This window comes from Phyllostomus hastatus, unplaced genomic scaffold (genome assembly GCF_019186645.2).
Source record: "Phyllostomus hastatus isolate PE091 unplaced genomic scaffold, TTU_PhHast_1.1 phas_contig_34, whole genome shotgun sequence".
Classification (NCBI taxonomy): domain Eukaryota; kingdom Metazoa; phylum Chordata; class Mammalia; order Chiroptera; family Phyllostomidae; genus Phyllostomus; species Phyllostomus hastatus.
Window position 1 is genome coordinate 12130497 of NW_025333857.1, and position 22279 is coordinate 12152775.

At 39.5% G+C, this 22279-nt stretch overlaps 1 protein-coding gene across 2 annotated transcripts in view; it reads left to right on the forward strand.

Moving 5' to 3' along the window:
• The window catches only part of SLC24A2 (solute carrier family 24 member 2), a 258027-nt gene that overhangs the window by 225653 nt on the left and 10095 nt on the right, over positions 1-22279 (forward strand). For both annotated transcript variants that reach the window (XM_045840394.1, XM_045840395.1), the window contains 3 exons: positions 3325-3468; positions 10656-10745; positions 18489-18655. In XM_045840394.1, coding sequence (XP_045696350.1) covers positions 3325-3468; positions 10656-10745; positions 18489-18655 — 401 coding nt within the window. The remainder of the gene's footprint in view (positions 1-3324; positions 3469-10655; positions 10746-18488; positions 18656-22279) is intronic.

Genomic DNA, 22279 nt, shown 5'->3' on the forward strand with positions numbered 1-22279 from the left:
CAATAGTGGCTGCTGCCCAAACAATCACAGATGGAGCTAAGACTGGCAGCCAGGAATTTCTGATTCTACCCTCTACTCTTCCCACCATGCTGCACTGAGTCCCTCAGGGTCTGCTATGATGGTCTGAGTCTCACAGATTGCTATGTGGGAACTTAGAGTACTGTGTTTTAGTCTGAGATTTTCCATATCAGAGATTGCAAAGCCCTAAAGCGGTCATTGCTGGCCCTGGTTTCGCACAGAAATTCCCTGTAGGTTTCAAACTACTTACATGAAAAGTTTTAATTTTTTCTGGGTCACTTTAAATTGTTTTTTTTTCTTCTATGAACACCACAGAAAATTTAGGAAGTAAGGATGAGTTGTTGCAAGGTCAAAGCCAGGAAGCCACAGCTCCAGGAAAAGTTGGAAAATCAGTGCCCTAACCTCAGCAGGCTCTCCCTGGGGCTAAGACTAATGAATGTGCCAGCAGCCCCAACTTGGGCAAAGGCAAATGGACCCCAGACTTGGAAAGGAATTTTTTTCCACTCTTCTAACCATTTTGCAAGCTGTTGCCCATTGGACCAGAGTGAGGTTGGACTTGGAAAAACAAAGAGAATTTTCCTTAAAATATGCTGACAGCGTTGCTCCCAAGACACCTCTCAAATCCACCCCAGCATTCTGGGCTCTTGTACTTCTCTATAGCAGGACTGGTCCCCCAAGGGGCTATTCGGTCCCCATGAAGAGCACTATTTGTATGGCCTAAGACACAGTCTCTCCTTGTCCACTTCTGCCCTAGGAACAGCCCTCCCAAATGCATCTTTTGGAAGCTGTACAATATAGCTAATTGTTTGAGTTGGACAGTAGTGTGTTTAGAGCTTATGCATCTAAACAGACAATTATTTTCTGCTATTTGCTAGTGGCACCGCCTGCCTGGTGACTTTGGCAGATGGAGAAAGGAGCTAATCCTGTAGGTTATAAGCAGAAGGGTTATTGATGAAATGTCACCATCTGTTGGTGTCATTAAAATGATATGAGTCAGAAAGAGTTGCTTATGTTTTTTTCTCACAAAAAGGTTAGCTTAGAGTTTAGAAGTTGCTATAAATTGTAGATGGTAGTGGGAGACCAGACTGGGATGTCATCCCTGGAAGGGGGAGGAGCCTTGATGAACTCATAGAGAACTCAAGATCAGCTTGCTGAGTCTTCAGGGATGTGCTGCAAACCTCTGACTGAATAAAACACTTACCTGGTTTGAGATGGGACACCTGTTCAGAAGGACACAATGTCTCAACCCTCCTACAGTCCTCCCCAATTCTGAGGCATCTATCAGGTGGGAAGGGGAAAGTCATTTACTTAGGCTAACAAAAAAGATCATATCTGGGAGGGAACAGTTAAAATGCACCTGTCTCCTTAAGCTTCATTGGCCTCATTACACAAAGATTATTCATGTGGCCAGCTGACACTTTGGGAGGCTGGTGATCTCAATAGGGAATGATATTCTTTACATCTGCTGTATCTCCTGGGAAGAGATGGAGGTGGCTCAGAAGGAGAACTGGGGACAGCACTGCCCACGCTTTCATCACGGGTGGGGGCCATCAGAATAGAGTAAGGAAAGCAGTGGGTGGACCACAAAGAATTGCATAGCAAAGGAACCAGCTTTTGGTTTTGTTGACTTTATTGATTTTCTGGTTTCAATTTCATTGATTTCTGCACTAATATTTTAAATCTTCTGCTTACGTTGGGTTTAATTTGCTCCTCTTTTTCTAGTTTCCTAAGGTAGAAATGTAGATTATTGATTGTAGATATTCCCTTTTTTCCCAACATATTGCATAGCGAAGGGGTGGAGAACGTGAGGAGTATATTTAATGAGGATCCACATGACTGAAATAAGCAGTGCCAACTTCCTAATTCTGCCTTATTACCTAATCCTCTTAATCCCCTCCTATTTGCTGTTCATAAACTATTTTACCCACTGTCAAGGACATACACCCAAAGAGAAAGAACCTGTTATTGCCATCCTTGTCCAGTATGGCTTAAAATTCCTTTTTAATTATTGTTCTTATTTTTAATTTAACTCCTGGAGAGAGAGTATGGGTGGTTGCATAAACCACTACAAATCCTTTTAGCAGTATTAGGATTTAAATTATAAATAAATATAACACTACCTCTAGTTGAGTCCTTATCCCCTATCCAACTGGCCTGAACCTGCCCCACCTGCCAACTCCTTAGGGAGAGAGGTACTGGTGGGAGTCGATGCTGCTGCTTGAAATAGTGCATGATGCTGGAAGCAAAGCCACAGGGACAGGAGTTTTATGAAGCCCGTGTGGTTATTTATGTGCTCTCAAAAGGAAGCATCCTGGAAAAATTCCTGCTGATATTTTTAGATCTGATGCTTGGTCCTGCTGCTGCACTTTCATTTTTAAACAAGCAGGGATGGAAGTGATAGATGCTGTCTGCAGGGCTGTGTTGGAGGCTTGGAGGGTCCATCTGACAGGCTAATGGTCATCCTGCCAGGGCCCAGATCCATCGTCTGTCTCTTTTAGCCTTGGGACTTCAAAAGCTGCTGACTTCAGCAGGTGACAAATAAATCTGGCTGCCTGCTGCCAAGTTGGAAACTCTGATGTTTACGCACTGGCTCTGAGGCCTCATGCAGTTGACACTTACAGGTTCAGTGCCTCTCGCTGTTCTCTGTTTCTCGAAGGATGGGACCTATGTCTGCATAATAAGACTTTGGCTGGAAGTAAAATGGTTTAGAATTTAATGGAGTGATTAAACTGGTTAAAACTCACAGCCACACAATAATCCATGAGTTTAACTCTTCCAGGGCCAGTGAAGGGAGCTGGGTACTGTTACTGAATTATTGCTGTAGTTACTTTTATTTGCCTGTTCAAAATCAGTGCCCTAAAAAACACATAAATAATAAAATTTTTAATTAAAAAAAATATTTCCCTAAGGATTTCTATGATGAATCTGTGGCTTTATACTCAAGGAGAAGATAGAAGGCATTGGGGTCTTTTGCTCTGCAGATATGATTTCTCACAAAAAGTTCATGGATTATAGCTGTAGCCCATTCCAATTAAATGATCAGTTCATTTGAGAAGCTGAAGAGTGTTCAGGAAGAGTATTCGTAAGTCCTAGTGACTGGGCATTGTGTTGTTTGTCCCCAGGACTCAGACTGTGACAGGTGGGGTTCTCTATAAAACACATGGGTAAAGTTGCTGGGATGACCTAGGAAGAATTCTGAGACCCAGAGCTTCCACCCTTACTCTGTGCTCATGTTCTTGCTCTTGCCTGTGGACATTATTGTTGTTTTTGTTTTATTATTTTTTTTCTCTCTCTCCTTTTCTACAGCAGCCCACAGAATCAGGTGATGAGGAGGAGGACCAGCCTCTCAGCCTGGCCTGGCCTTCCAACCCTCGCAAGCAAGTCACCTTCCTCATTGTTCTCCCCATAGTGTTTCCTCTTTGGATGACCTTACCTGACGTCCGCAAACCTGTGAGTAGAGCATTTCTGAACTGATTCCTTGTTTAAAATCATGGTATGTAACTGTATGCTTAGTTTGCTTCTATTGATCTTAAAGCAAAAGGGAGTGACATAAATACATGTATATGCTTATATATGTCTGAAATTTATCTGGACAGACACGTAATAATTGTGACTGTTTGGGCTATTGATTCTACATAACAAACCACCCCAAAAATTAGTGGTATGAAACAACCCCCACATTATGCTGCTTGTGAATCCTGTAGACCAGGAATTTAAATAGGGCACACTGGGGCCTCAGCTAGGAAGACTTGAATGGCTGGGAATGACTCACATGGCTAGGGCTAGAGTCATCTGGAGGCTTCTTCACTGACACCTCTGGCACCTGGGCAGAGGTGATTCAAAGGCAGGACTCAGTTGGATTTATCTACTGGAAAGCCTAAACATGTCCTCCCATGTGACTCGGGCCTCCACACAGCATGATGGCCTCAAGATAGTCAGGTGTCTTCCACAAGAGATCAGGGCTCTGAGAGCGCGTGTTCCAGCAGCACCAGGTGAAAGCTGCATAGTGTCTGATGACCTGGCCTCAGAACTCACACAGACTCACTACAGCTCCACCTCACTGGTCAGAGCAGTCATAGTTTTTCTTGATTAAAGATGAAGAGACAAAAAGGTTACCTAAACTCTGTCAGGGTCATGACACTCTTGATAGGAGGAGTGTCAAAGAATTAGCGAACATGTTCAAAAACCACCACAATATGGCCCCTGAGTAGGGGAACTGAAGGTCTGAGCAGGAGGGTGACTCACATTTTTTTTTAATACTTATGTACCTGGATTATTCATTGTATTCAAAAAATAATTTAAAGAAATGGATTCCTGTAGTACAAATGTCTATATGTCTGATCTCCTTCCTGGATTGTTATCATTACTATAATCAACATTATTTTCTACCATTATTATGTGCTAGGTATTATGTTTAGAGCACTATCTTATGATCAGCAAAGTATAATCTGAATGTGTATCAAATCAAAAGAACATCCCCTCCCAGTGTTGTTAAACCAGGTTCTAAGGCCATTGCCACAAAGGGTGAAGGAACTAATGAAAGATAAGAAGAAGCTCTACTTGCTACTATGGCCCTACACACACATTCTCATTCAACAAAAGTATGTGCCTATTATGTAGCAGACTCTGCCCTATGTGTTTTCAATAAAATATATTGTGGGGTCTCTAGAAACAGCTAGTATAAGAAAATATGCAAATAATTGGCATAAATAGAAAGGGACTTAGGAACAAAGAAGTTAACTAATGCGTGCCTGCTCACTTCCTAGGGGATAGAGCTGAGATTCAGTTTCAGGCCTGTGTGACCACACAGCTTGGGCTTCTCCTCATGTTTCATCATACCAGAAGATGGAAACCTGAAAACATTTCTAGAAGCATTTGAAACAGAATACTGTGGTAACAGCCAACATAATTTAGCATGAGTCTTAAGAGTCCTGTGATGATCCCACTTTCCTCACTTGAAAAGGACAAATGAAAACCCCTGCCAGACTAGCCTGGCCTATAAATAATCCAGGCTGATGGAGAGCCATCTCTCGTCAAGTGCAGGCCAGGAAAGGACCCCCTCATATAAGGACTCCCCACATGAGAAGTTTCCTAGTAAACTTAAAGCCATACTTAGATTTCTTTATTCAAGATACAATAGCAGAGCACCTGCTCCATGCAAAGGCCTGGTCTCCTGGAAACCCATGGCCAAATAGCTGGAATATGTACAGTTTGTTCTTGGCTCGCATCACGTGACATCTCTGAGATGTGCGTGCTTATATGCGTTCACTCACTCACTTGCTTTTTCTCTATATTTTCATTGCTCTGTTTAGCCCAACACTTTTACTCAACCCCAGGGAGGAAAATCAGGCCTAGAGTGGTACAGCTCAGAGGAGAGTGGGCTGATTGACTAATAAGAGGATGTCAGCACACAACCACTGAAACAACCAAGAAAATGTGCAGGAATGAGAGAAACATGTCAATAACTGAAGGCTCTGGGCTCTCGGAGTGAAGTAGGAGTCCTAGAGAAAGGGCTGACAAGGTGCTCACTCTCTCCATCATCTGAGCTAGAAGGACAAGGAAGCTGTTTGAGAAAATCAGAACTCTCAACCGGTAACCGCTGGACAACAACCAAGACTCCACTATGGCAATAATTACCTGAGTCATGACAATTGTTCTGGCTAATGCTACAGTTCCCAGGGTTGTAAAGGAAGAAAATGCAGTTTCCATGGCACTGCCCTCTGCAATGCCATTGACGGGTCTTTCACTGTGCAGCACAGCTAGAGAGCCAGCCCTCATAGCCTGGGCTCGGTTAGCCAGTGGGGCTTTTGCTCACGGCAGCCCCAAGTGCCATTCCTGTGATGGACTGGATTTTTTCTGTCTTTTTCTGAGTATGCTATGTGCTGTTCCAAGCAGAAATGAGACTCTCAGACAGAACATTTGGTTGTTTTTAGATTTCCTTAGCAAATACGTAGTGAGCACTTATCACATACCACGTATCAGGCTTGTGCTCTAAAAGAGACATAAAGACAGAATTCACAATTTGTATCTTTAAAGAGCTCTAAACTTAACAAAGGAATCAAAAGCTGCACACATATATTAACTACAGAACAAGATTGCACAGCTATATCAGTGAGAGGAGATAGACTCGAACCCGAGTGCTGATTCTGGAGCGTGCTTATTCTACCATGTTGATGGTGGCAGTTTTACCCACATAGCTCACAAGCTGTACAACCTTAAGAAAGTCACTTCTCAACTCTGGACCTCATTTTCTCTCTTCTGTGAAACACAGGGTGGAAGATCTCTAGATTCTCTGGCAGCCATGATATTCTGTGATTAGGGAAAGCATAAAGAAATAATCCTCAGTACAATATTGCAAATTTAAGGTGACTACACAACCCAGTTTTCCCAGAAGAGTCCCAGTTTATTCTGAAAACATACTGGTTTGGAGATGAATTACATGGTTATCCTTTAAGTATATGAAATGCCAAATGAGAGAAAGCACTTCCTCACATACTGCCACAAGAGCCTCTTGAAAAATTATGCAGGAAGAAGAGAAAACAAGTCAAAAATGATTAATTAATAGACATTTGCCACTTCTCAGGTCCTGGCCACTCTGCATCTTCAGTAGGTTTTGAATTACCATAGAGATGACCATCCCAAACCTTGACAATAATTACAAAAAAAGACATGATTTTTAAAAAATGTGTACTTCTAGTTTCAGAATAAATAGCACTCTCAATTGTTTTTATTTCCACTTTATTTATATGCAAGCTGTATGACAGTATTTGTTGTATTATGCACACTTCCAGCTTAGATAATTAGCGTGGGCTTCACTTTTATTTTCTTAAATTAAGTGTTTGTTTTGAAGTTAAAAAAAAACTAAAAAGCCTTAATTAGGAATATGTCCTTGATGAAAATTGAAAATAATAAAGGAAATAAAAACCCCAAAAGTTATATTCTCTCATGGCGTATGATGGGTGTTTGCAAATCAGGCACACATCTAATGAAACACCAAATGTGACTCATCAGAGCTATGAAGATACCCAAGATACCCAGCAAGTTTTTGCAATTTTTATCATACACTGATTCATTCACCAAGTAAATGTATTATGTCCACTATATAGCAAGCACAGTTCTAGCAAGGATTAAATGATCACTAAACCCTGAGAGGTTTAATGTCTTGTCCAAGCACACCCAGCCAATAAGAAGTAGAGCTAAGACTGTAGGCCAGGTCTCTACAGTCACTTTCTCCTCCCTGCGTTTATTGTGTACCAGGAACTCTGCTAGATGCTTTTAGTGCATAAATCCTCAAACTAATTAGATACTGCTATTCCCCCATTTTACAAATGAAGAAATTGAGGCTTAAAGAGATTAAATTATTTTTCTCCGGGCACATCACTGCTAATTGGTGAGCAGAGATCTTAATACCAGTCCTATTAATTCAGAAACCATATTTTTAACCTTTAATAGGACTGTTTTGGAGAACTTTGTTAAATACATATGCCACAGACTTTTACACAGAGTAGATGCTCAGTGAATATTTGTTGAGTTTAAATGAGTAAGGATGTGGCTAATTTGTGCAATGAGCTAATGCTCAACAACGTTTTGCAAGCCAAGAAAATATCACTCTGATGTACTCAACGCTTCTAATGAGAACATTAGCTGTCAATTATACAAGTAAGCTATTACATTGGGAACAAAATGGCCGGCACATGGACCCAATTCGCTTTTTGCTAATTAGTGTTAAACCCATCCCAGCAGATGTCAGGATGAGCTACCATTACTAACCCTAAATTGACATGTCAGATCTTGGCTGCAAAGGATATTCTCTTCCTTCCAGAGGGACTGGTAACTAAGTAACTGCCCAGGTGCTCCTGTGCAGTGATGTGTGGAATGAGACCGTAGGCCCAAGTAAGGGAAATAGTTCAGACAAAAATGAAAGAAGGAATAACCTGAGCTGTGAATCTGGAAATGGTAAGGTAGTCTGGCAGCTGGAAAGCACTTAACCAAACTGCTGATGCATGAAGAGTTGACACTTCCAAAGCAGGAACAACAGGGGAGGTTGTGTGCAGCAGATGGCCATACAGCTGGAATGCTAGTCTATATTTCCCGAATGTTCTGTATATTTTCTGGCATTCAGAGCATAGGCTAGTATTATAATGATGATGATGATTATGTGTCTGTAGCTAGGTATATTTTGAGTATTATTGGCCCTGTGTTTTCTTTTGGAAAGAGTTAGTAAAACCTAAATGTTAGGAACTTGTGCTGTATAGTCAGACAGACCTAGGTTTGAGTTTTTTGTCTAGTTCAAGATTTGGGTACAGAGCAGAGGGCCAGCCTTACCTACCACTAGTTAGTGATGAAGACCTGAAAAGTTATTTTTAACCTTTTTTTCCGTGATCCCCCAATATAACACTAGACCAATGTCCACTTAGTTGTTCATTCATTACTAATTGGCTTCTATGATTAAGAATCATAAGCATCAAGTTTTGAATTAGAGAGGTTCTCACTAATATTGATTTGAACTAAGTTGCTTTAAATCCTTAGTCTGATTACTTTCTACCTTTTGACTGGGAATGTTCTATGGTTCAGGAATAATATTTTTTAAATAAGAAAAATATTCAAATGATTTGATTCTGAGTTGTAAAATTAATCAATGGACAGACATGCAAAAGTATAGAAAGTAAAATAATATCTACATACTTAGCAAATGACCTAACCTGCAAAGGGAGCAATCTATGAGATGAGACTCTCCCAGGATATGCCATTCCATAAGGTGTGGAGATGATGCTCCATTTCCCTCCACAGGATGCTCAGAATCAAGCTCACTGATTGCTGTTCAATCACATGCGTGCCCCCACACCATAAGCAAGACCCTCCTCTTCCCTGTGACAGAGCATGGCCGTAGGAGATGAAACCCTCATCACACTTAGGATCCTGAAACAGTGACCTGTGACTGAAGGAAAAGGACGAAGACTGTAATCAGCTAAATGCTTTGCTGGGACAACTTGATTTCTTAGCACTGGCAATTCCAAGACTCAGGGAATCTGGTCTCCAGAATCCAGCTGAACTCCCTGCTTTAAGGGAATTTGCTTTCAAAAGTGAATGTCTCAATCTCCACTTTGAAAAATTTATTACTTTTTTCCCCATAACCTATTAAACTGCTCACATCCCCAAAAGGGGCCTGAATCTGTGCCCACAATATTTTCCTTCTAAGAAAGGGGAAGGATGTGGGAAAGCATTTGTGAATAACTTTTTGGCTACTCACTGTGCTCTGCTGCCTCTCCAGTTCTATCAATCTCACTGGTCTTCCAGATAGCCCAGCTAACAAATGACTCCCCAAAGCCAGCAATTACTAAAAGAGGGGAATTATTATTGTGAAATTTCACAGAACTGTGGGAATGATAATGAAAATATATTGAAAACTTGAAATTAGTAAAGAGAACATAAGCCTGGTTTAGAGCGATAGAGACTGTTCGCCGTGTGGATATTCAAAAGATTACCATGTACAAGTTTATCTTTTAATGGATTTCTCAGAAGCCATGGCAAAAAGTGTTCTACATGGCTGCCCAAGGTCAGCCCTCCAAACAATTGAGATAGCTTTCATTCCCGTCATCTCCAGGATTCATTTCTCCGGACAGAATTGGGTGGCATCATCAAAGCAAAAATAATAGTAATAATAATAATAATAATAATAATAATAATAATAATAATAATAGATTGTTACTTAAAGTGGAAACTTTGAAATAAAAAGTATTTGGCAATAATAGGTGATAGACTCTCTGAGAACATTTTTCAAAAAGGACCTCCACAGAAAACAACCAATGCTAGCACAAGCCTGGATCTCCCTAGGGTGGGGTCAGGTAAGAAACATTGTATTTCAAGTGTCTGACTCTGGCTGATGTTTGAAGGAAATTTTTAAGTGCTCTTACTATAGGTGTGAGATTGTACAAAGTCCAGTGGTAGAGGCAGAATTAGACAGTAATATAATTAGGGATGTAGAACAGGACAGAAAACATCCCCAAGAGCATCTACTCTGCCACCCCACAGAGAGCAACATAGGTGGGCATCTGTCTGATCCTGTCTGCACATGTGGTTGAGGCATCCTGGACTGGCCATCATCAGGGATCTATAGAAACTGTGGTGATGGCTTTCCCTGACCTCTCGTGGGACTGTAAGATAAGCTGGGCTATTTCTGAGTCTTCTCATTTCTTGTAAAAAGTAACTAATCCCATAGGTTTCTGGCATATGGATTATTATGATACATTGGGCTGAAGAAACTGATTGTGATGTCTTGAGCAGAAGAAAGAAAAGGGAGCAGGAGAGGGAGGGAGGATGTGGAGTAGTTAATAGATTGAAGGCAAGGCTGAGAAACCAAGCCTTGGAAAGGGTATCTGAGCATCCAACAGTGGGAATAGACGTTCTCCTCAAGAGATTTCCATCTCAGGTACTAGCTTTGCAATGACTTGGCTCTAACCAATTTCACATTCCCAAGAGTGAATCTTACTGTCCCAGCTTGACCAGGGGTAGGTAGGGCTCTTTGATTGCCAACACTACCAAGACTGCAAGCTGCATTGCTGGATTTAGCTTTGGACTATCAGATCCACCTCAGCGTATAGCACTGACACTCTCCCCTCTTCCCGGTTCTCTTCTAGTCAGCAAGGAAGTTTTTCCCCATCACATTCTTCGGCGCCATCACCTGGATCGCAGTATTCTCTTACTTAATGGTCTGGTGGGCACACCAGGTAAGACCCTGATAATGACACTATCTACTTGGTGTTGCTAAATTGTTTTTGTAACTTACTTTTTATTGAATTTATTGGGGTGACATCAGTTAATAAAGTTATGTAGGTACCAGGTATACTATTCAATATCATCTGCATATTGCATTTTGTGTTCACCACCCCAAGGCACATCTCCTTCCTCCATCACCATTTATCACCCCTTTGCCCTCTTCTACCTCCCCCCACACCTTTCCCTCTGCAATCACCATACTGTTGTCTGTGTCCATGAGTCTTTCTTTTTTTTTCTTTGCTTAATCCCTTCACCCTTCCTACCCAGCCTCCAACCCTCTCCCCTCTAACAGAGGTCAGTCTGTTCTTTGTGTCTGTGAGTCTGTCTCCACTTTGCTGGTTTATTTTGTTCATTAGATTCCACATATAAGTGAAATCATGTGGTATTTGTCTTTCTCTGACTGACTTAAACAATTCTTCTGATATATTCCCAGAAGTGGAATCACTGGGTCATAGACAGTTCCATTTTGTATTTATCTGAGGTAACTCCATATAGCTTTCCACAATGCTGTACAAATCTGCATTCCCATCAACAGTGCACTAGGGGCCCCTTTTCTCTACATCCTTGCCAATACTTGTTGTTTATTTTTTTTGTCTTAGATTTTATTTCTTTTTAGAGAGAGGAGAAGGAAGGGAGAAAGAGAGGGAGAGAAACATACATGTGTGAGAAATACATCGATCAGTTGCCTCTCGCACACCCCCAACTGAGGACCTGGCCTACAATCCAGGCATGTGCCCTGACTGGGAATCGAACAAGTGACCTTTCAGTTCACAGGCCAGGACTCAATCCACTGAGCCACATCAGCCAAGGCTGTCGTTTGTTGATTTATTGATAATAGCCATCCTGACCTTCTGTATGTCCTCTTTGAAGAAGTATCTCTTTAGGTCCTTTGTCCATTTAATTGGATGGTTTTAGGTTTTGCTTTGTTTTGTGTTTTGGTGTTGAGTTTTTTAAGTTCCTTATAAATTTTGGATATTAATTCCTTATCAGTATCAGTAAATATGTATCAGTAAATATGTATCAGATGTATCAGTAAATATGTTCTCCCATAGAGTGGGTTATCTATTCATTTTGTTGATGGTTTCCTTTGCTGTGTAAAAACTTTTTAGTTCAATGTAGTCCCATTTCTTTATTTTTCCTTTTGTTTGTCTTGTAAATTGTTAATCAAAGTGTTTGCTTTCTAAGACTGTCATAACAGTATTGCATCTGAAGAGACAAGTTAAGTATTTCAGGACTAAAGAAATTTACTCCACTTAACTTTCCCTTGTCTCCTGGCCTGAAGTCAAATACCATATGATCTCACCTTTAACAGGAACCTAATCAACAAAAACATACAAACAAAATATAACCAAAGACACTGAAACAGAGGACAGGCTGGCAGTGACCAGAGGGGAGAGGGGAGGGAATATTAGGGGGAAAGAGGAGGGGTTTACAGGAACAAGTATAAAGGACACATGGACAAAAACAAGGGGGGTGGAAACAGGAGGGGGGTGGGGAGGCCTGGGGGTGTGGGCTGGGATGGGAGTAAAAGGCAGAAAACTGTACTTGAACAACAATTAAAATTTTTTAAATTTTTTTTTTAAAAATCTGCTTAGCCCTGGTCAGGCATGTGAAGGAAGGCAGGCAAGCCTGATTATTCTTTGCCCCCCACGGCCTGAAACCAGGCTAGCTCAGGCCTGGCTGAATGTCGAGGTTTTGCCTCATTCAGTAAGTAGCACTTACTTTCTCTTGGGCAGGTAATAACCTTCTAAACAGCCTTCCTTTGTTTTTTTTTTCAATTACAGTTTACATTCAATATTATTTTGTATTAGTTTCAGATGTATAGCATAGTGGTTAGTAAGAACTGAGGAGGGGAAGCTCCCTGACTTGGGTCTCCCCAGTAACAGTTAGATAGTCATATATTTTACAAAGTGTTTCCCCCAATATTTCCAGTCCCTACCTGGCACCATACATAGTTATTACAGTATTATTGACTATATTCCCCAGGCTGTACTTTACAACCCTGTGACTATTTTGTAACTACAAATTTGTACTTCTTAATCCTTCGCCTTTTTCACCTAGCCTCCAACCCCGCCTCCCATCTGACAGCCATCAGTCTGTTCTTTTTATTTATGAGTCTGTTTCTGTTTTGTTAGTTTATATTGTTCTTTAGATTCCATGTATAAGTGAAACTATATGGTATTTGTATTTCTCTGACTAATTTATTTCACTTAACATAATATTCTCTAGATCTATCCATGTTGCCACAAATAGTAAGATTTCATTCTTTTTATGTCTGAGTAATATTCCATTGTATATATGTACCACAGCTTATTTATCCACTTATTGATGGACACTTGGGCTGATTCCATATCTTGGTGATTGTAAATAATGGTGCAGTGAACACAGAGGTGCATATATTCTTTCAAATTAGTGTTTTGGGTTTCTCTGAATATATTCCCAGAAGTGGGATTGCTGGGTTATAAGGTGGTTACATTGGCTCTTAGGAAAAGGTCTACAGACAGAATGGTCTCTTCCTTGAGCCTTAGTTTATAAAAATGATGATGTATTTCACTTTTACCATTTTTTTAAGATTTTACTTATTTATTTTTAGAGAGAGAAAAACATCAATGTGCGGTTGCTGGGGGTCATGGCCTGCAACCCAGGCATGTACCCTGACTGGGAATTGAACCTGCAACACTTTGGTTCACAGCCCGTGCTTAATCCACTGAGCTATGCCAGCCAGGCCACTTTTACCATTTTTAACTCAATACCAGTCATAATGCCTATTAAAAGAATAAATTCTCAGGAACTAGTTGTTGTAACATGTGAATGAAAGAATGCGATGCAAAGGTTTTATGTTCTCAGAGATAATAGTAGTACCCTTATTGATTGTGTACTATGTGCCAGGCAATTCACATGCCTCTGTCCTTATAATCTTGACAATAGCCCTGGACAATTTGTCCATTTGTGCAAACAACTGGAACAGGAACAGAATCACAGAAATGGAGATCACATAGAGGGTTCTCAGTGGGAAAGGGAAGGAGAAGAATTGAGGGGAAAGGTAGAGGGAATAAGAAACATAATTGGTAGGCATAAAATAGACAGGGGATATTAAGAATGGGATAGGTAACAGAGAATCCAAAGAACTTATATGTATAACCCATGGACATGAACTTGAGGGGGGATGCTGGAGGGTAGGGGGGTGCAGAGCTGAGGGAGAATAAAGGGGAGAAAAAAACTGGGACAACTATAATAACATAATCAATAAAATATACTTAAAAATAAAAGTGAAAAACAAACACAGACTGAGAGAAAATATTTACAAATTATATATATACACATCTGATAAAGCACTGTACCCAGGATAAATAAAAATGTCTTAAAACTCAATAATAAGAAGGCATCTACAAGCATCCTAGTTTTTAAGATGAATGAAAGATTTGAATAGATATTTCATCAAAGATGATATGCAAATGGCTAATAAACATGAGAAAATATGCTCCACATCATTATTCATTAGAGAAATGCAAATCAAAACTGCAAAGAGATACAACTTCACACTCACTAAGATGGGTATAATCAAAAAGACAGCCAAACAAGTGTTGGAAAGAATCCTTTTATGTTGCTGGTAAGAATGTAAAATAGTTCAGTCACCTTGGAAAACAGTTTGACAGTTCCACAAAATGTTAAACATCAAGTTACCATATGATCCAGTGATTCCACTCTTAATACATACCCAAGAGAAATGAGAACACCTACATGAAAATTTGTACATGTATATTCATAGCAGTATTATTCATGATGAAACAACCCCCCAAAATGTAAACAACCCAAGTGTCCATCAACGGATGAATGGGTAATTAAAATGTGGGCTATCTATTTAATGGAATATTATTCCACAATATGAAGAAATGAAATGTTGACACATGCTACAATGCAAGTGGACCTCTAAATTTTACGGTATTTGAAAAAAAGCCAGTCACCAAAGATCATGTGTTGTATGATCTTGTTTATTGAAGTGTAAAAAACAGGCAAATCTTTAGAGACAAAAAGTAAGTTAATGGTTGCCCTGGTTTGGGGAAGTAGAGGGAAGTGGGGAGAGACTGCTAAGCGGTATGGAATTTCTTCTTGGGAATTAAAAAAGAATTACTAACAAAAATCACTGGAAATGTTGGCTGATATACCCCAAGTTATTCCCACAAGATATTTTATATTATTATGATAGTTATTTTAGTGACATTTGACTTCAGATTACTCTTCTTGGGTATTTCCCCAAAATCACTGGTCCCCTGAAGTTCTCTTTATCCCCAAAGTCATTATTTTCCACATTCACTGAGAGTCATTTGCTACCAATATCTGGCAAGAATTATTGTGGAGGTGGGCTGCTTCTCAGCCTTCAGATTTCCAGGCTAAAATGACTGTTTTCCACTTATAACATGTCATGGCTTCTCCCAACAATCATTTTATTCTTTCATGTACTGCTAATGAAAAAAGGAGGCTGTTTTTCTCTTGCTGAAATATGTTGTTTTATTGCCACTTCTTTAGCCATCCTAGCAAACATTATTGTACAGGCTTCCATCCTTCTCTTTGCAATGATTATCTTAATGTTGCAATCTTGTTCCCTTTTTATTCTCTGTAGAAAACACACAAATAAAATGCCTAGAATGATAATAATTACAGAAAGGCCCAAAAATATAAAGAAAAGCCTTGCTTTCCTATAATGGATGAGAAATATCTCTTTCTTCCCTCCCATTGAAATGTTTTCCCTTTCAAACCATTCACACAGCTGATCAAAAGAGCAGATTCTGTTCTAAGTCTAGCTCTAATTCCATCGTTTATGCTTTTGAACTACAAAAGCTATAAAGATAACAATGACACCATTTAGTGTTAAACTATTTTGGGACCCACAGTTTTAGCAATCATAAGTGCTATTTGATATAATTATTTGGCTACTATTTGGCCAAAAATAAGTGCCCTTCACATACAATACTTTATGCATATTTTCCCTTTGTTTTTGTTATTTTTATGTAATGTTTGTATCATGAGTCTTTGTTCTAGTAAATTTCATGGGTGGTGAAAACCTGTGGTTAAAATCTATACTGCATCTAGTATGCGAAGTTAATTCTGACAGTCAGATAGGACCCTGTGTCTCATTTAGTCAATAAGACATTTCTGCAAATCCTCCCTAAACCACAGCAAGGAACTGCATCACAGAATATTAGGAACAGCACTGGATTTTTATTCTGAGTGGTTCTATTATTACTTCTCTTAGAAAACAAGGAAATCCCCCCACAGGAGACTGCTGATGTCCTTCTAGCTCTAACCTTCTCTGATGCTCCCCAAAGTGATCCTGGATGCTGTCCCATCTGAGCACCCATTGCCCTGCCTCTGATTCAGCAGTCACCTTCAGTGAGCTTAGGTAGAAGTTCTCTTTCACTGAAAGCATTTCTAGAGCCACACAGATTCATCAGGGGTTTGATGTACAATGAAAATTCTTCATTATTCATGTGATTTCCTACATTGTGGACCGACCCCACTAAACCAGCTTCTGTCTCTGCCACCAGAGTCCTGAGGGCTGCGCACCAAGTGAAAGAGGGGAAGGAGCAACATCTGAGTTATCAGAGCTCCTACTTAATCAGACATTTACTTTATGTCTAATGATGTGCTATCTGCTTTACAAGCATCATCACATATAATTATCACAACTCTAAAGGTGGATATTATTATCCCAATGTCACAGATGGGGAAAATTGAGTCTCAGGGAAGTTGGCCACATTGCACCAGGAGTGACAGGCTAGGATTTGCATGCGGAGTTCTCTAGATCCCAAGCCAGCGCTCTTAACCACACCTACTATGCCACCCCTCTTTAATTCCTGCATTTTTCTGCTTTAGTGGCATTCAAACTTCATGTATAGATGGTTTTTGAAACAATCACAGCTTTAGAACTCCCTCTAAGAATTTAAATTATTAAGAATGTATTAAACAGATTGGAACTCATTAAGGGTGACAACCATTTAGTCAGCTTCTTTACAGTCTTTGAAAATGTCTCTCCAAATCTAATAAAAAAGAGACATCATGGAGGAGAATATTTTGCACAAATGGGGCACTCCTGTGCAAAACTTTAAGTTTTTCTAACAGAATCAGCGAAAAGCATGCTAGTAAAATCATCTACATATGCAGATTGTTTATTCAGCAAATACATACTGAAAGCCTGCTCTATGCCAGGCTGTGTTCTGAGTAATAGGAAAACTGCAGTGAACAAGGCAATGATCCTGCTTGCACAAAACTTCCTTTCTGTTGGGGAGCCGTGGATCTCTGCAACATGAGGACAGGATAAGCTAGCTTGCCAGGCTCTAGAGCAGGCATGGCCATCAAAATAAAAATAGCCCCCAACTGTGCTTTTAAGCTAGTGAGAACTAAGCTATCATCACTTATAATTTTTTTAAGTATTTAGAAATGAGTTTATTCTATTCCTTAAAAACCTTTATCTTTATGTGCTACCTCCACCCTTTAAATTTTTTTCAAAAATGCTGGACGTCATCAGGTAGGCTGTTGGAAACCAAATTGAAAGTGTTATCTTAAAGGTTTTCAGTTCACTGACTCCAGAAACTATATAAAGCTTTTCAAATGCCCAAGAAGACAAGTTGCTCCAGAGAATGGAGGAGCTTCCATCTGAGACTAGACCAACTGTGCATGTAGAATTCGAGTGCTAAAAAACAAAGACCAAAAGAAAATATAATCTCCCCTTACTTTTCAATAATGTGTACCATTTACTAAAGGCTTTTCCACAAATTATCACAACTATCAGTTATAGTCCTCACAACCACCTTAAAGGTAGCTATGATCAATGCCACTTTATAAATAAAAAAGTGAGGATCAAATATATTGCACAATGCCTTCAGTTAGCAGTAGGCAAGTACTTAATAAATGTCAGAGTCAGACCTTGGACCAAGGTCCTCTGATTGACTAAATGATGGTTTCCTCACTGCTGCCTTGTTGACTTACAATTCTGTATTACCAAAACAAAACCACCCCCAATCAAGTCTCCTTTGGAAATGGTAGTCTTAAGTGTTTACGAGTAGGTTACAGACACTAGGATATGTTCAGGGAAAATGAGGATGCTATGTGGAACTTGTTAACCTTCTATGGCAAATCCAAAGAGCATTGGCCACAGGATATGGTGCCTTTGTCAGGCACTGGCTCCTGAAGCCTCTGACCATTTGGGAATTATTTTTTTATTGATTTTAGAGAGAGAGAGGGTAGGGAAGAGAGCGAGAAAAAACTTGATTTGTTGTTCCACTTATATATGCATTCATTGGTTGATTCTTGTATGTGCCCTGACCAAGGATCAAACCCACAACCTCCGTGTATCAGAAAGATGCACTAATCAACTGAACTTCCCAACCAGGGCCCAATTTGTTTTTATAATTAATTTACTGCTTCCCCTGTCTTAGTAAACCTCATATAGAGGCTGCCCTCTAACCCTCTATAGCTCTTTCTTGAGATTATCTGTTTCACCCTTACATGAACATTCTTAATCTCTTCTTCAGTCTGAGTGTCCTCAACTCTATGGCAATGACGGTGGCTCATTTCAGCACTCAGCACAGCCCAGAATAGGAGATCATTAAAAGAAAGTTGTATTGAGATGTTTGTGGTTTTGATGTTTTTGTGACTACAAACACTGATATGTTTGTCCCTGTCATCACTTTTAGGTTGGAGAGACAATTGGCATTAGTGAGGAGATTATGGGTCTGACCATCTTGGCTGCTGGGACCTCCATCCCTGATCTTATCACCAGCGTTATAGTGGCCCGAAAGGGGCTTGGGGACATGGCTGTATCCAGCTCTGTTGGAAGCAATATTTTTGACATCACCGTAGGGTAAGTAGAAATAGTTCTATAAGGGTACACACCAACTTCATCACTGTCTTTGAAGCTGTGAAGACATGACCAGGACCTCTGAGCCCAAAACTAGCCAATATCAATAGAAAGTAAAGACTGGGAATAACATTCAGTTTCACCAACTCCATTTTTCATTGTCAGAGAACTTAATGAACAATAAGTTAACTCTGGACAGGCAGAAACACATTCCTGCATACAGAGTGGATGTTGTAGGGAATACGTTAAGAGAATTTCACTTATATAATTGCATTGGCTATGTGTTATGATTATTCAATGTTCAGGCATGACTGAGATGATCTAGTAGATTCACTATATATTTCTTCATATTCTAATTCTAAATAAAGTCCCTACCAGCCTCAGGTGAGGTTTAGATTGTAAAGCAGATTGGAACAAACATAGGCCCAGAAAAATATTTCATCTCCTCCCTTGGAAAATGCTGGTAGGTTTGTGTTATCATTTGTTGATCTATGCTGGTAAAGATATTCTTGGTTTTTTTGAAACTCAGAAGACAAGATCTGTTCTTATAGTTAAAGCAAACTGGAGCTCTCAATGTGAGTAATCTCTAAAGTGGATCAGATTGGGGAAGGGTACTGTTACTTCTATTTCATTTAACTTGTCAAAATTATAGTCTGATAAATAACCCAAGAAAGTAAAACATGGGATGTTATCCTGTATTCACAGAAGAACTGAGCTCTTGACTCTTGAATTTGGAAACTCACTAAAATGCATCTCCTCTCTCATTGAACTTCTTAATTTTTTTCCCTCTTAACCCTTCTGTTACCTAATATATGATAATATTTTTATTTATTGTCTATCATGTGCATTGTACTTATATTTTTATCCATTTATACCACATAGAGATACATAAGGTATTTTATCATCCCTGTTTTTCAGATAAGGAAACCGAAGGGCACAGAGTTCATACAATGAGTGAGAGAGGTAGCTAGGATTTGAACAGTCTGCACTCTGAACTGTAGCACTGTCTGTGCATAAAATTCTGCTTTGAGTTTTCACTCTCTGAACCACCTTTAAGTTCCAAAGGTGCCCTCTCCTATCACACTTCCTTTCTTTGCTGGCCTTGTCACTCAAGAGCTCACCCTGCCTGCAAAATGCCAACTTATCCTTTCAATGTCAACTCAAATGAGGGCTTCTCTGACTCTCCTGGGCCTGACCTGGAAGCTTTTGCTTCTGCCTACTTTCTGCATACCACACTCTTGTCATGGTCATGTTCATCAGTCTGCCTGCTAGACTGTGAACTCCCCAAGAGCAAGAAGTCACCAAAATCTAAAATGCCTAGTGGATGCTAGTAGCTTGACACATGTTTGTAGGATGGATGATGGATGGATGGACAGATGGATGAAGGAATGGATGGATGGATGGATATTTTGAAAGGTATATGTTTTAAAGGAGTGGTATCCCTAATATAAAGTGTTCCTCAGTTCTACTGCCTACACAGTTCTCTTGGTCACTGTCTTCTAAACTGGAAAACAAAATATTCTTTAGTATAAAAGAAAATCCTAAAAACTGACAACAATTATAAATGTTCTAACTTATTTGTCATGTTCTTGAATAATAAATATAATAGGAAATTGCAAGATGCTTTTTTGTTCATTGTTCTTAAATTGTGTATTTTGCAACAAATGAGAGTTTAAAGAAAAAACACCCCTAATTCTGCTGGCCAATAACAATATGTAGCTTTTGTATGTTTTCTTCCAAATATTTTCAAAGTTTTCTTAGGGAATATTCAGTTTTGTCCTATTGGAGGACTTTTATTTTTCCACTTTAAAGGCATTTATGCCTGGCATGGAGTAAGCATCTGTTAGTAAATTAGTAAATCAACCATTATACTAAGCTTTTTCATAGCTCTCATAATTAACATTTTATGGCTTTAAAATATTCCATCCTGTTGCATTTCAGTTTAACCATTATCTTTTTGTAAGACCTTGTTATCTTTTCCAATTTTCTACTATTATAAGTGTGCCTGTGAACTGTTTTATACAGAAAAACCTCCTCTTTTAATTATTTTAATTAGGATAAATTCCTTCAATAAATATTAATGAATTAATTATTATGAGCATTTTAATGGTTATTGATATGTATATTTTTCCAAAACTTTTTCCCAAGAGTTTATATCAATTTACAAAGTCTTTGGCAATATATTGAGTATAAAAGTTTATAGTCTTGCCTGCATTATTTTTTGCTTAAGATTAACACATACAGTAAAGGATTTAGACAATACATATGAAGCACAAATAAAAATCAGTGATAATCCATCACCCTTTTTAAATGCATATACTTATTTTATATTATTAAAAATATATCACATTTAAATGCATAATAATATATTTCACACTATTAAAAATACATTGCTGCCCTGACTGGAGTAGCTCAGTGGATTGAGCGTGGGCTGCAAACCAAAGTGTCGCAGGTTCCATTCCCAGTCAGGGTACATGCCTGGGTTGCAGGCCATGACCCCCAGCAACCGCACATTGATGTTTCTCTCTCTCTCTCTTTCTCTCTCCCTTCCCTCTCTAAAAATAAAATAATTTTTTAAAAAATACATTGCTATTTTATATATATTCTTAATTTTAAATATATCATAAGTGTTTGCCTGCATCTTCATAGTTTATGATTTTTAATAACTACATCAATTACATCAACTTAATATTTTGGTATTTAACAAGTTCCCTTTATTAGAGATTAAAGTATACAGAATTTTTCACTACTCAAAATATCACCAAAGTCATAATTCTCCTGGAGAAAGTTGTATCTTCATTTTGAATTATTCATTATGCTCTATCCCTGATAGTAGAACTGATAAGTTAAAGGTATGAAAAATGTCATTTTTCCCCCAAAGGGTTTTTACCTATTTATAGTGCCATTGTGTGAGTGTGTGTGTCTAGCTTAACAAATAATGGGAAGTGCGGACCCAAGAGAGGTTTTTGTATCATCACCAACAGGCATTCCCCTACCCTTTCTTGACTGTCCATTGCTGCCATAAGGTGCCAGGGCTGCTCCCTCCTGCCAAGAGCTGAAATTGCAACTTATTTCCTTCATTGGTCCTGTTGACCCCTCCCCTCCTGACATCTCCACTGTGGTAAGAGCATCCCAGCCTGGCTCTAGGGGGCTGAGTGCCTGTAAATGATCGCCACGAAGTAGTCGCATCAATCACCTCAGCTTGGCCCAGGTTAACATATGCACCTGGGTGGGGGCCTGCATGTACCAGGCCCTGGGACTTCAAAGATATATAACATGAGGGCTCTGTCTTCAAACACACACTCTCTCCAGCAGAGGAGACGGATGTATAAACTTAATGCCTCTTTCACCTCATTATTTCTCTTTAGCTATATGCTTTTTCTTAGGACAACTTTGAGTTTGGAAAGGGCGCTTCCTCTTCCACACCACTGAGGATAGGCCAAAAATGAATCTCCCTTAGCTTTAGGCTCTGCAGAAGGTTCAGCCCACTGGGTGGCTGGGTTCCAACTTCCCTAAACAGCATTCCATCATTAGGCTCAATGGATAGAACTTGGCTGCTTCTCACTCAGCCACATGGGGAGGCACACACCACTGACCCTTACGTTTTCAGCCATGAACCTTTCCCAT